At 40.0% G+C, this 13,270-nt stretch overlaps 1 protein-coding gene across 2 annotated transcripts in view; it reads right to left on the bottom strand.

Moving 5' to 3' along the window:
• LACTB2 (lactamase beta 2) overlaps positions 1–13,270 on the bottom strand; it is a 46,272-nt gene that overhangs the window by 25,547 nt on the left and 7,455 nt on the right. Inside the window, exons 2-3 of one of the 2 annotated variants that reach the window (XM_049853562.1) lie at positions 9,279–9,523; positions 5,852–6,015 (exon numbers count right to left, since the gene is read on the bottom strand). In XM_049853562.1, coding sequence (XP_049709519.1) covers positions 5,852–6,015; positions 9,279–9,424 — 310 coding nt within the window. In that variant the 5' untranslated portion in view covers positions 9,425–9,523. The remainder of the gene's footprint in view (positions 1–5,851; positions 6,016–9,278; positions 9,524–13,270) is intronic. The other variant, XM_049853563.1, reaches the window with a different exon arrangement.

Raw genomic sequence — 13,270 nt, 5'->3', positions numbered from 1 at the left:
ACTGAAATAGTTAGTTACATGGGTGTTCACGTTTGTTCAAACCCAAGTGTACATTTGAAGTGGGTGCATTTTATGTATGTAAATTAAAGCTCAATAAAATTGATTGAGGAAGAAAAAAAAAGTAAGCTATAAACACTTTAATTTTAATTTTTTAAACTGACCCTCATGCTAATAAAGGAGTTGAGCACGATGACAAAGGAATAGTTTTTTAATTTACAAAGTTTAATGGGGACGGTGGCAACCATCTAAATGTCCATCAGCTGATGAATGGATAAACAAATATATTGATATAATGGAATATTATTCAGTCATAAAAGGCAATGAAGTACTGATAAATGCTACAACACAGATGAACCTTGAAAACATTATGCTGAGTGAATGAAGCCAGACACAAAAGACCACCCATATTGTGTGATTCCATTTATATAAAATGTCCAGAATATGCAAATCTAGAGAGAGAAATAGGTTAGTAGTTGCCGGGGTTGAGGGGAAGAGGAAAATGGAGAGTCACTGCTTAGTGGGTGTGAGATGAAAATCTCTCGCAATTACACAGAACTGATAATCACACAACACTGTGAAAGCACTAACTTATGACACATGAATTTTACCACAATAAAAAACTTAATGGATAGGTAGACAAGAAAAAGGAAGGTGAGGAAAAGTCAGAATGAGAGAGAATGACTTCCAGTCCCTTGAGTTGAAAGAAAGGAAGCAGGAAAGGTAACAAGGTTAGGTGAGACCACTTTCTATAGCTTGCAGCCTAGTGATACTGAGTGCTACAGCTGAGACTATCCTGGTGTTCCAATTCAAGTTTCAAGGCCTAAAACGTAAGTACTTAAAATATTTAAAATATTAGTTGGGTGTATATGTGCATTCTTGACCTCCTGGCTGTGCCTTAAATGTGCCAGCATTCTCCCACTCCAGCTTCTTTGCTCCTGTAATGCCCTCCTCCCAGGTCCTTAAATAGCGTACCCCCCTCCTTGTCCACCCTAGATAAAACAGCCACTGCTCTCCCCCACTTTATTCTCTCTTCCCTTTCTATTCACTTAGCTTTTTATTTCTTCATAGAACCATTGCCATTTGATGTATTATTTATTAACCATTTACTTTCCCTACTAGAATAGAAGTTTGCCATACTGTGGTGGCTTGCATGTTGCTGTGATGCTGGAAGCTATGCCACCAGTATTTCAAATACCAGCAAAGCCACCCAAGGTGGACAGGCTTTAGCACAGCTTCCAGACTAAGACAGATTATGAAGAAGGACCTGACAATCACCTTCTAAAAAAATTGTCCACTGAAAACCTTATGAACAGCAGCAGAACACTGCCTGATACAGTGCTGGAAGACAAGCCCCTCAGGTTGGAAGGCACTCAAAATACAACTGGGGAAGAGCTGCCTCCTCAAAGTAGAGTCGACCTTAATGATGTGGATGGAGTAAAGCTTTTGGCATCTCCATGTGCTGATGTGGCATGACTCAAAACGAGAAGCAACAGCTGCAAACATCCATTAATAATCAGAATGAGGAACGTACAAAGTGTGAATCTAGGAAAATTGGAAGTAAACATCAATATCCTAGGCATTAATGAGATGAAATGGACTGGTATTGTCCATTTTGAATGGGACAATCATGTGGTCTAAGCAACAGGTCTACTATGACAGAAATGACAAATTGAAGAAGAATGACATCATGTTCATCGTCAAAAAGAACATTTGAAGACCTATCCTGAAGTACAATGCTATCAGTGATAGGATATCTATACGCTTACAAGGAAGACCAGTTAATACGACTATTATTCAAATTTACTTACCAACCACTAAGATCAAAGATGAACAAATTGAAGATTTTTATTAACTTCTGAAGTATGAAATTGACCAAACATGCAATCAGGATGCTGGGGGTTGGAACACAAAGCTGGAAACAAAGAAGGATCAGTAGTTGGCAAGAAAATAAGGCCTTGGGGATAAAAATGACACCGGAGACAGCATGACAGAATTTTGCAAGACCAACGACTTATTTATTACAAACACCTTTTTTCAACAATATAAACAGCAAATATGCACACGGAGCTTGCCAGATGGAAAACACAGGAATCAATCAACTACATCTGTGGAAAGAGATGATGGAGAAGATCAATATCATTAGTCAGAACAAGGCCAGAGGCTGATTGCAAAACAGAGCATCAATTGCTCATCTGCCAATTCAAGTTGAAGCTGAAGAAAATTAAAACAAGTCCAAGAGAGCCAAAGTGCGACCTTGAGTATACCCACCTGAATTTACAGACCTTCTCAAGAATAGATTTGACACATTAAACACTAATGATCAAAGATGAGTTGTGGGATTATACATGAAGAAAGCAAAAGGTCATTAAAAAGATAAGAAAGAAAGGATTAAGACCAAAACTGATGTCAAAAAAGACTCTGAAACTTGCTCTTGAATGTAGAGTAGCTAGAGTGAGTGGAAGAAATGATAAAGTCAAAGAGGTTAGCAGATTTTAAAGGGTGGCTCCTGAAGACAAAGTATTATAATGAAATGTGCACAGACCTGGAATTAGAAAGCCAAAAGGCAAGAACATGCTCAACATTTCACAAGCTGAAAGAGATGGGGAAAAAATTCAAGCTTCAGGTTGTAATTGTGAACGATTCTATGGGCAAAATATTGAATGACACAGGAAGCATCAAAACAAGATGGAAGGAACACACAGAGTCACTGCACCAAAAAGAATTGGTTGATGTTCAACCATTTCAGGCAGTAGCATATTATCAAGGACTGGTGGTACTGAAGGAAGAAGTCCAAGCTGCACTGAAGACGCTGGTGAAAAACAAGCCTCCAAGAATTGACAGAATACCAATTGAGATGTTTCAACAAATGGATGCAACACTGGAAGCACTCACCCATCTATGCCAAGAAATTTGGAAGACAGTTATCTGGCCAACCATCTGGAAGAGATCCATATCTGCGCCCATTTCAAAGAAAGGTGATCCAACAGAATGTAGAAATTATCAAACAATGTCATTAATATCACACTCAAGTAAAATTCTGCTGAAGATAATTAAAAAACGGTTGTAGCAGTACATGGACAGGGAACAGCCAGAAATTGAAGCTGATTCAGAAGAGGATGTAGAACAACGAATATCCTTGCTAATGTCAGATGGATCTTGGCTGAAAGCAGAGAATACCAGGAAGATGTTTGTTGTTGTTGTTAGGTGTTGTCGAGTTGGTTCCAACTCATAGGGACCCTATGTACAACAGAATGAAACACTACCTGGTCCTGCACCATCCTCTCACAATCGTTGCTGTGCTTGGACCCATCGTTGCAGCCACTGTGTCAATCCATCTCCTTGAGGGTCTTTTCCTCTTTTGCTAAGCTTCTACAAAAAGCTGTTACCTGTGTTATATCAACTAAGTAAGGGCATTCGACTGTATAGATCATAACAAATTGTGGACAACATTGCAAAGAATGGGAATTCCAGAACACTTCATTGTGCCCATGCGGAACCTGCACATAGACTAAGAGGTAGTCTTTGGAACAGAACAAGGGGATTATTGCGTGGTTGAAAATCAGGAAAGATGTGTATCAGGGTTGTATCCTTTCATTATACTTATTCAATTTGTATGCTGAGCAAATATGCTGAGCAAATAATTCGAGAAGCTGGACTATATGAAGAAGAACATGGTATCAAGATTGGAAGAAGACTAACAACCTGAGATATGCAGATGACACAACTCTGCTTGCTGAAAGCAAAGAGGACTTGAAGCACTTACTGATGAAGATCAAAGACTACAGCCTTCTGTATGGATTACACCTCAACGTAAAGAAAACGAAAATTATCACAACTGGACCAAAAAGCTACATCATGATAAATGGAGACAACACTGACGGTGTTAAGGATTTCATTTTACTCGGATCCACAATCAAGGCCCACAAAAGCAGCAGTCAAGAAATCAAACAACGTATTGCATTGGGCAAATCTGATGCAAAAGACCTCTTTGGAATGTTAAACACAAAGATGTTACTTTGAGAAATAAAGTGCACCTGACCAAAGCCATGGTATTTTCAATCACTTCATATGCATGTTAAAGTTGGACAACGAATAAAGAAGACTGAAGAAGAATTGATGTCTTTGAATTATAGTGTTGGGGAAGAATACTGAATATACATGGACTGCCAGAAGAACAAATAAATCTGTCTTGGAAGAAGTATAGGGCACAATGCTCTTTAGAAGCTACTATGGTGTGACTTCGTTTCCCATACCATGGACATATTATTAGGAGGGACCAGTCCCTGGTGAATAACATCATGCTTGGTAAAGTAGGGGGTCAACAAAAAGAGGAAGACCCTCAATGAGATGGATTGACACAGTCACTGCAACAATAAGGCAGAACATGGCATCAACTGTGAGGATGGTGCAGGACTGGAGAATGTTTCACTCTCTTGTACTAGTAGGGTCACTATGAGTTGGACCCAACTCAACAGCACCTGACAACAACAACTGGAATGAAAGTTACATGAGATGGATTCCAGATTTTCTGGAGCCGTGAAGGGTGGATGAATCCCTGAAACCACTGCCCTGAGATAATCTTTAAACCTTAAACCAAAAATATCCCTCTGAAGTCATCTGAAAATCAAACAATAGTTTAGGTTAACTAGTAAAAAAAGGTCTGTCTTGTCTATTATGATCTTTTAAGAACTAGCTATATGGGATCAAATTGACAAGAACTGAAGATTAGGTAGGAACCTTAGGCGGCAGTGAGTTTATGTTAATGAGGGAGTTTATGTTAATGAGGAGGGTGAGAATGATCGCACAACTCAAAGAATGTACTCAATGTCGTTAAATCGTACATGTACAAACTGCTTAACTGGTTTATGTTTTGCTCTGTATTTTCTCAACAACAAAATTAAAAAAATTATTAAAAAAAAAAAAAAAGAAAAGCTCCATGACAGCAGGGTCTTTGTTTTGTTCTCTGCTATACCCTGTAAAAACCAAACCAGTTGCCCTCGAGTCGATTCTGACCCGTAACAACCCTATTGGACAGAGCAGAACTGCCCTGTAGGGTTTCCAAGGAGCACCTGGTGGATTCAAACTGCCAACCTTTTGGTTAGCAGCCATAGCTCTTAACCACTATGCCACCAGGGTTTCTCTGCTATACAGTGCCTGGCATATAGTAGTCATTTGGATGTTTGTGAAATGAATGAATGAATGAATCTAGGCATGTGATGGTTACATAAGGGAATAAGAAGAGAGACCGTAAACTGTCAGTACTGAATTGGTTTCAAGGATAGAGAATTACTGATACAACGATGTTTTGCCAGAATTTATATGTGTTTAAAATGTGGACAACAGCACCTACCTCAAAATAACCTGACACTTGTTGTAATTATCCTACAGACTAAATTTAAACTGACCTTCATCACTGAAAAAAGAAAAATAAAAGCAATAAGCAGACTTGAAGCAGAAAACAGGTATTTCCCTTTCCTCCTATGATAAAATTGGAAATAATACTTAACAGCCATATCACATTCTAAAAGTACCATTTAAATATAAAGTGAAGTCCCTGGGTGGCACAAATGGCACTTGACTACTAGCTGAAAGGTTAGTGGTTCAAATTCAACCAGAGGCACCTTGGAAGACAGGTTGGGTGATCTATTTCAGAAAGGTCATAGCCTTGAAAACCTTTTGGAGCAGTTCTACTCTGCATACACGGGGTTGACATGACTCAGAGGTTACTAACAAGAACAACAAACATAAGGTATTTGGTAAACAGTTTGCTAGCTTACTTAGCTATATAACCAAAATAAATTACTCCAAAAACATAGCTTTCCTTAATGAGCTTAATATGTTTTTTGCTTACCATTACTGATGCTTTCACAAATCTCTCTTATGCCTCCAGAATGATCACGGTGCCAGTGAGTTACTATGATTTCCTGGATTGCCGTGTTAAATTCAGTCAGAGCCTGCTTTAAACAGCTGATATATTCTGGAACTGCTGGTTCTCCAGTGTCAATGAGAACTCTCCTGAAAATTAAATGGAAGATAATCACACAATTAGAATAGAGAGTTAATATTGGCATACCAGTTAATACCAGCAGATATTTTATATTAAATTTAAGGAATTACATAATTAAAAAAAATAATATTTAATGTTTTCAGTGAAGGTTTATACAGCAGTTTAGGTTCCCATTCAACCATTTCTACACAAGTTTTTCAGTGACACTGGTTACATTCTTCACAATGAGTGAACCTTCCCATTACCTCCATTCTGGTCGTTCAACTTCCGTTAATCTAGTTTCCCTGCCCCCTAACATTCTCATCTTTGTTTTAAAGTTAACTGTTGACTGTTTGGTCTCATACAGATGATTTTTTAAAGAAACTACGTAAATTGTTTTGCTTTTAGCATGCTTGAAAACATGCTACATGTTACTTCAACAATAATAGTCTCACCTTTGAAAAAAAATCAATAAATATAAGAATGAGGAAGGAGTAACAGTAATATCATTTATTTAGCACTTACGGTAAGCACAGCATTGTTCCAGATATTACATATTTTAACAAATGTCTTTCTCACAACCCTTTGAGGTAGGTGTTTCATTATTACAGCTACATGTTAAATAACTTGTCCATGGTTACTCATTGAATCAATGGCAGAACCAACATTCAAACACAGATTGTTTGGTTCCAGATATGTGTTCTTATCCACTTTGCCTTCAAGACCTTTCACAAAGTCCAGATATGTCTCATAGATATGAAAGACTTTGACTCAATGTTACCCCTAAAGAAACCTAGTCTTTAGAACTACCCAGAAAAACCTAGATTCACAAATTATCACTGAAATTTTACATTGGCTCCCTCACACATGACAATGAAGGTAGTAGGGAAGCATGGGGGAAATGTTTGGGTTACTTTATTTCTTTATTTAGGCAACCCCATTGTTTGCAGTTATTAGGTGCCAGTGACTCAGTTCTGACTCCTAGCGACCCTATGTACAACAGAATGATACACTGCCTGGTCCCGTGACATACTCACAACCATTGCTATGCTTGAGCTCATCATTGTAGCCACTGTGTCAATCCATTTCCTTGAAGGTCTTCCTCTTTTTCACTGACTGTCATGTCAATTTGGCTAGGCCATGATTCCCAGTATTGGGACTGTCCACCACTTTGTCATCTGCTGTGAATTTCCCATGTATTGTAAATCCTATCTCTATGTTGATGAGATGGGATTAGCGGAGTTATGTTAATGAGGCAGGACCAATCTACAAGATTGGCTTGTGTCTTGAGCCAATCTCTTTTGAGATATAAAAGAGAGAAACAAGCAGAGAGACATGGGGACCTCATACCACCAAGAAACAAGAATCAGGAGAACAGCACATCCTTTGGACCTGGGGTCCCTGCGCCGAGAATCTCGACTGGGGAGGATTGATGACAAGGACCTTCCCCCAGAGCTGAAACAGAGAGAAAGCCTTCCCCTAGAGGTGAGATCCTGAATTTGGACTTCTAGCCCCCTAAACTGTGAGAGAATAAATTTCTGATGTTAAAGCCACCTGTGGTATTTCTGTTATAGCAGCACTAGATAACTAAGACCGAATTAGGTGCCAAGAGTGGGGTGCTGCTTTAACAGATACCGAAAATGTGGAAGTGGTTTTGAAACTGTGAATGGATGGAGGGTAGAAGTGTTTTGAAGTATCTAATAGTAATATCCTAGACTGCCTAGAAGAGACTGTTAGTGGAATTACGGACATCGAAGACAATTCTGGTGAGGACTAAGAAGGATGTGAGGAGAGTTGTTACACTGGAGACATCACAATTGGCGAAAGCAACAGCAGAGAACCGGCAGCAGCAGAGGTCCGGCAGCAGCAGAGGTCCAGCAGCAGAGGAACCAGGTGACCAGCACAGCACAGTGCTGGAGCTGACTCACAGATTGAGAAAGCTGAGTGCCTTTGGCAGGAGGCTTCCTGGCAGAGTGGGGTACCTCTGGGCACTCATTGGTGTTGTTAGACTTGCCAACTCATGCAGCAATAGAGCTGAGTGCCTTCTCACCAAAGTTTACTGGCAGAGTGGGGGTGCCTCCAAGTGCTTTTTGGTGGTGCCAAAGAACTTTGCAACATTTGCCCCACCAGGGCAGACACGAGGATGAGGCCTGAGGGGCTGAGAAGCCAAGGAACCAGGAAGCAGAAGCTGAAGAGACAACACAGGAAGCAGAGCTGCCTTAGTTTCAAAGGGTGCAGCCATAATTTCTGGGGTCTCAAAGTGTGAAGCCATGGCCTCTGGTGTTTCTAAGGGTGGAGTCACCACTCAGATGGACTAGGAGGATAGTGTACCTAAAGCCTAGGGAGAAAGTTGCTGTTCTGAAAGGCAGAGCTGAAGCCCAGGGCTAAGGAGCCTCCACTCAGAATCTGGAGAGTGTCGGCAATACCTAGAATATGGAGGGCAGGGATATTGTGTAAATGGTCTCAGAGAACAGCAGATTATTTTCAAAGCCTTGATGAATAATGTAATGTGTTCTGCTGACTTGCTTGGTGCCTGTCATCCCTTCTTTTTCTCCAATTTCTCCCATTTGTAATGGAAACATTGAGCTTGTGCCTGTTCCACCATTGTACTTTGGAAGCAGATAACCTATATTCTAGATTTTACAGGTGAGGAAAAATTTTTGGATTTTGGGCTTGGAGTTGATTTAAGACTTTTGCTATGATATGATGGGGTGAATGTGTTTTATATGTGGCAGGAATTTTGGGGGGCCAAAGGGTGGAATGTCATGGATTGAATTGTGTCCCCCCAAAATATGTGTATCAATTTGGCTAGGCCATGATTCACAGTATTGGGATTGTCCACCATTTTGTCATCTGATGTGAGTTTCCCATGTGTTGTAAATCCTATCTCTATAATGTTGATGAGACGAGGTTAGTGGAAGTTATGTTAATGAGGCAGGACTCAATCTACAAAATTGGACTGTGTCTTGAGCCAATCTCTTTCAAGATATAAAAGAGAGAAGCGAGCAGAGAGACATGGGGACCTCATACCACCAAGAAACGAGAGCCAGGAGAATCGCACGTCCTTTGGACCTGTGGTCCCTGTGCTGAGAAGCTCCTCAGCCGGGGAAGATGGATGACAAGGACCTTCCCCTAGAGATGACATAGAGAGAAAACCTTCCCCTGGAGCTGGCACCCTGAATTCAGACTTCTAGCCTCCTACACTGAGAGAATAAACTTGTTTGTTAAAGCCATCCACTTGTAGTATTTCTGTTACAACAGTACTAGATATAACACTGACCCTCTACTTTACCAAGCATGATGTCGTTCTCCAGGGACTGGTCTCTCCTGATAACATGTCCAAAGAAAGTGAGACGACGTTTTGCCATCCTTGCTTCTAAGAAGCATTCCGGCAGTGCTTCTTCTGAGACACATTTGTTTGTTCTTCTGGCAGCTCATGGTATATTCAATGTTCTTTACCAACACTATAATTCAAAGGCATCAATTCTTCTTCCATCTTCTTATTCAGTGTCCAGCTGTCACATGCATACGAGGCAACTGAAAACACCATGGCTTGGATCAGGCACAACTTAGTTCTTATTGGATATATGTATGCATGTGTATATATATATTTACATATATATGTTTACTTACATACTTTATACAAATATTTTAAATTGTACATTAAGTAAAAGTTTACAGAACAAATTAGATTTCCATTTAACAGTTTGTGCGCAAAGTGTTTTACGGCCTTGGCTTAATTTCCCACAATGTGTCAGCACTCTCCCCATTTCCACCCTGGGTTTCCAGTTTCCTTTCATCCTGATTTTCTATTGCTTCCTATCTTTGTCTTTGTTTTTGGGCAGATATTGCTCTTTTGTTCTAAGAAGCATGTTCCTCTCAGGTTTTTTTATTTTATTTTATTTTATAGCCTTGTTTATTGTTTGGCTGGAAGGTGGTCTCTGGGAATGGATTCAGTTCCAGGTCAGAAGGATGTCTTTGTTCTCCCTCAAAACAGGAACAAGATAAGGATGCCCTTTGTCACCAGTCCTATTTAACACTGTGCTGGAAGTCCTAGCTAGAGCAATAAGGCAATAAAAAGAAATAAAGGGCATCCAAATTGGTAAGGGAGAAGTCAAAGTGTTCCTATTTGTGGATGATATGATACTATACATAAAAAACCCAAAGACTCCACAAGAAAACTCCTGGAACTAACAGAAAGATTCAGCAGAGTAGCAGGATACAACATAAACAAACAAAAATCAGCTGGATTCCCATACACCAATAAAGAAAACTATGAAAAGGAAACCAGGAAAGCAATACCATTTATAACAGCCCCTAAAAAAATTAAAAAACTTAGGAATAAATCTAACCAGGGACGTAAAGGATGTATACACAGAAAACTACAAAACACTACTGCAAGAAACCAAAAGAGACCTACATAAATGGAAAAACATATCATGCTCATGGATAGGTAGACTCAACATTGTAAAAATGTCAATTCTACCCAAAGCAATCTACAAATAGAATGCAATCTGATCCATATACCAATAGCATTCTTTAAAAAGATGGAAAAGCTAATCATTAACTTTGTATGGAAAGGGAAGAGGCCCCAGATAAGTAAAGCACTAGTGAAGGAGAAGAATAACGTAGGAGGACTCTATCTGACTTCAGAACCTACTATATAGCTACAGTAGCCTGTTACTAGCGCTGGTACGATGACGAAGACATTGACCAATGGAACAGTATTGAGAGCCTATACATAAATTCATCCACCTACGGTCACCTGATCTTCAACAAAGGCCAAAATCCACCAAATGAGGAAAAGACACTCTCTTTAACAAATGGTACTGGCACAACTGGATGTCTATCTGCAAAAAAATGAAACAGGACTATGATGATTAAGATTGTGTGTCAACTTGGCTGGGACACGATTCTCAGTGTTTTGACAGTTGTGTAATGTTGTGATCGCTTCCCTTTTGAAATCTGATACATGATCACCCCGTGATAGAATCTGCTGAGTGATACTGGCAGGCGCGAGTCCTGTGGCGGCTCACTGCCCCCTCGGCCTTCATCTCTCCGCCCTCCTCTGCCTACTTCCTTCCTGTTCACCTTGCTGGGGCTTTTGCTTGTTCCAGATCCTGAAAGCTGGCTCCTGTTTGTCTGGCCTCTGGTTCTTGGGACTTGGGCTTGCAGCTTACCTGCTGATTTTGAGATTTGTCAGTCTTCACAGCCTGCAACAGCACTGCTATCTGGCCTGCCAATCTTGGGTTTGCGAGACCCTGAGGCTACGTGAATCAGGAGAATCCTCCTTCCTGATTCACAGACTTGAGATGTACAGCCTCTAAAAACCACATGAGTCATTTCCTTGACATAAATCTCTTTGCGTGTATATACATATACATCCAAAATCCACTGCTGTTGAGTCGATTCCGACTCATAGTGACCCTATAGGACAGAGCAGAACTGCCCCATAGAGTTTCCAAGGAGCGCCTGGTGGATTCGAACTGCTGACTTTTTGGTTAGCAGCCGTAGCACTTAACCATTACGCCACCAGGGTTTCCATACATATACATATATATTCGTATACGCACACACACACACGCTTTACTGGTTCTGCTTCTTTAGAAAGCCCAGCCTAAGACAAGAACCCATGCCTTACACCCTACACAAAAACTAATTCAAAATAGATCAAAGACCTAAAAATAAAACCAAAAACAATAAAGATCATAGAAGAAAACATAGGGTCAATGCTAGAGGCCCTAATACACAGCATAAACAGGATACAAACCATAACTAACATACACAAACTCCAGAAGATAAGCTAGGTAACTGGGATCTTCTAAAAATTAAACACTTAGCCTCATCAAAAGATTTCACCAAAAGAATAAAAAGAGAACCTACAGACTGGGAAAAAATTTTTGGCTAAGACAAATCCAACGAAGGTCTAATTTCTAAAATCTACAGGAAAATCCAACACCTCTACAACAAAAAGACAAACAATCTGCTTAAACAATGGGCAAAGGATATGAGCAGACACTTCATCAAAGATGACATTCAGGCAGCTAACAGACACATGAGGAAATGCTCCCGAACACTAGCCATTAAAATGCAAATCGAAACCACAATGAGATACCATCTCACCCTGACATTAATGGTATGAATCAAAAAAATAGAAAATAACAAATGTTGGAGTGGCTGTGGGGAGATTGGAACTCTTATGCACTGCTGGCGGGAACAAAAAATGGTACAACCATTTTAGAAAATGATATGGTGCTTCCTTAGAAAGCTAGAAATAGAAATACCATATGATCTAGCAATCCCACTTCTAAGAATAAAAAAAAAAAAATACAACCTAGAGAAATAAGAGCTGTCACATGATTAGACTTATGCACACCCATGTTCACTGCAGCATTGTTCACAACAGCAAAAAGATGGAAACAGTTTAAGTGTCCATCAACAGATGAATGGATAAACTATGGTACACACACACAATGGAATACCATGCAACGATAACAATGATGAATCTGTGAAACATCTCACAACATGGATGAATCTGGAGGGCATTATGCTGAGTGAAGTAAGTCAATCACAAAGGACAAATATTGTATGAGACTAGTATAAAAACTCATGAAAAGGTTTACACATAAAAGGAAAAAATCTTTGATGTTTACGATGGGGGGGATGAAAAAACAATAGACAATAGATAAGTAGTAGCTTTGGTGAAGGCTAAGACAATACTAGGGAAGCTAGCACAACTGACCAAGGCAAAGTCATGGAAGCTCCATAGACATATCCAAACTCCCTGAGGGACCAAATTACTGGGCTGAGAGTTGGGGACCATGGTCTCTGGGAATATCTAGGTCAACTGACATAACATAGTTTATAAAGAAAATGTTTTACATCCTACTTTGGTGGTAGCATTTGCAGTCTTAAAAGCTTGTGAGTGGCCATGTAAGATACTCCACTGGTCTCACCCTGTCTGGAGCAAGGGAGAATGAAGAAAATCAAAGACACAAGGGAAAGATTAGTCTAAAGGACTAATGGACCACAAGGACCACGACCGCCACCAGACTGAATCTAGCAGAACTAGACGGTGCCTGGCTACCACCACTGACTGCCCTGACAGGTATCACAATAGAGGGACCCAGACAGAGCAAGAGAAAAATATAGAACAAAATTCTAACTTACACACACACACAAAGACCAGACTTATTACACTGACACAGATCAGAGAAACCCTGAAAGTACGGCCCCCAGATATCCTTTTAACACAGTACTGAAGTCACTCCTGAGCTTCAGCCT

Source organism: Elephas maximus, chromosome 15 (genome assembly GCF_024166365.1).
Source record: "Elephas maximus indicus isolate mEleMax1 chromosome 15, mEleMax1 primary haplotype, whole genome shotgun sequence".
Taxonomy (NCBI): Eukaryota; Metazoa; Chordata; class Mammalia; order Proboscidea; family Elephantidae; genus Elephas; species Elephas maximus.
The sequence above is the reverse complement of the archived record's forward strand: the minus strand, read 5'-3'. Positions and strand labels throughout refer to the sequence as shown.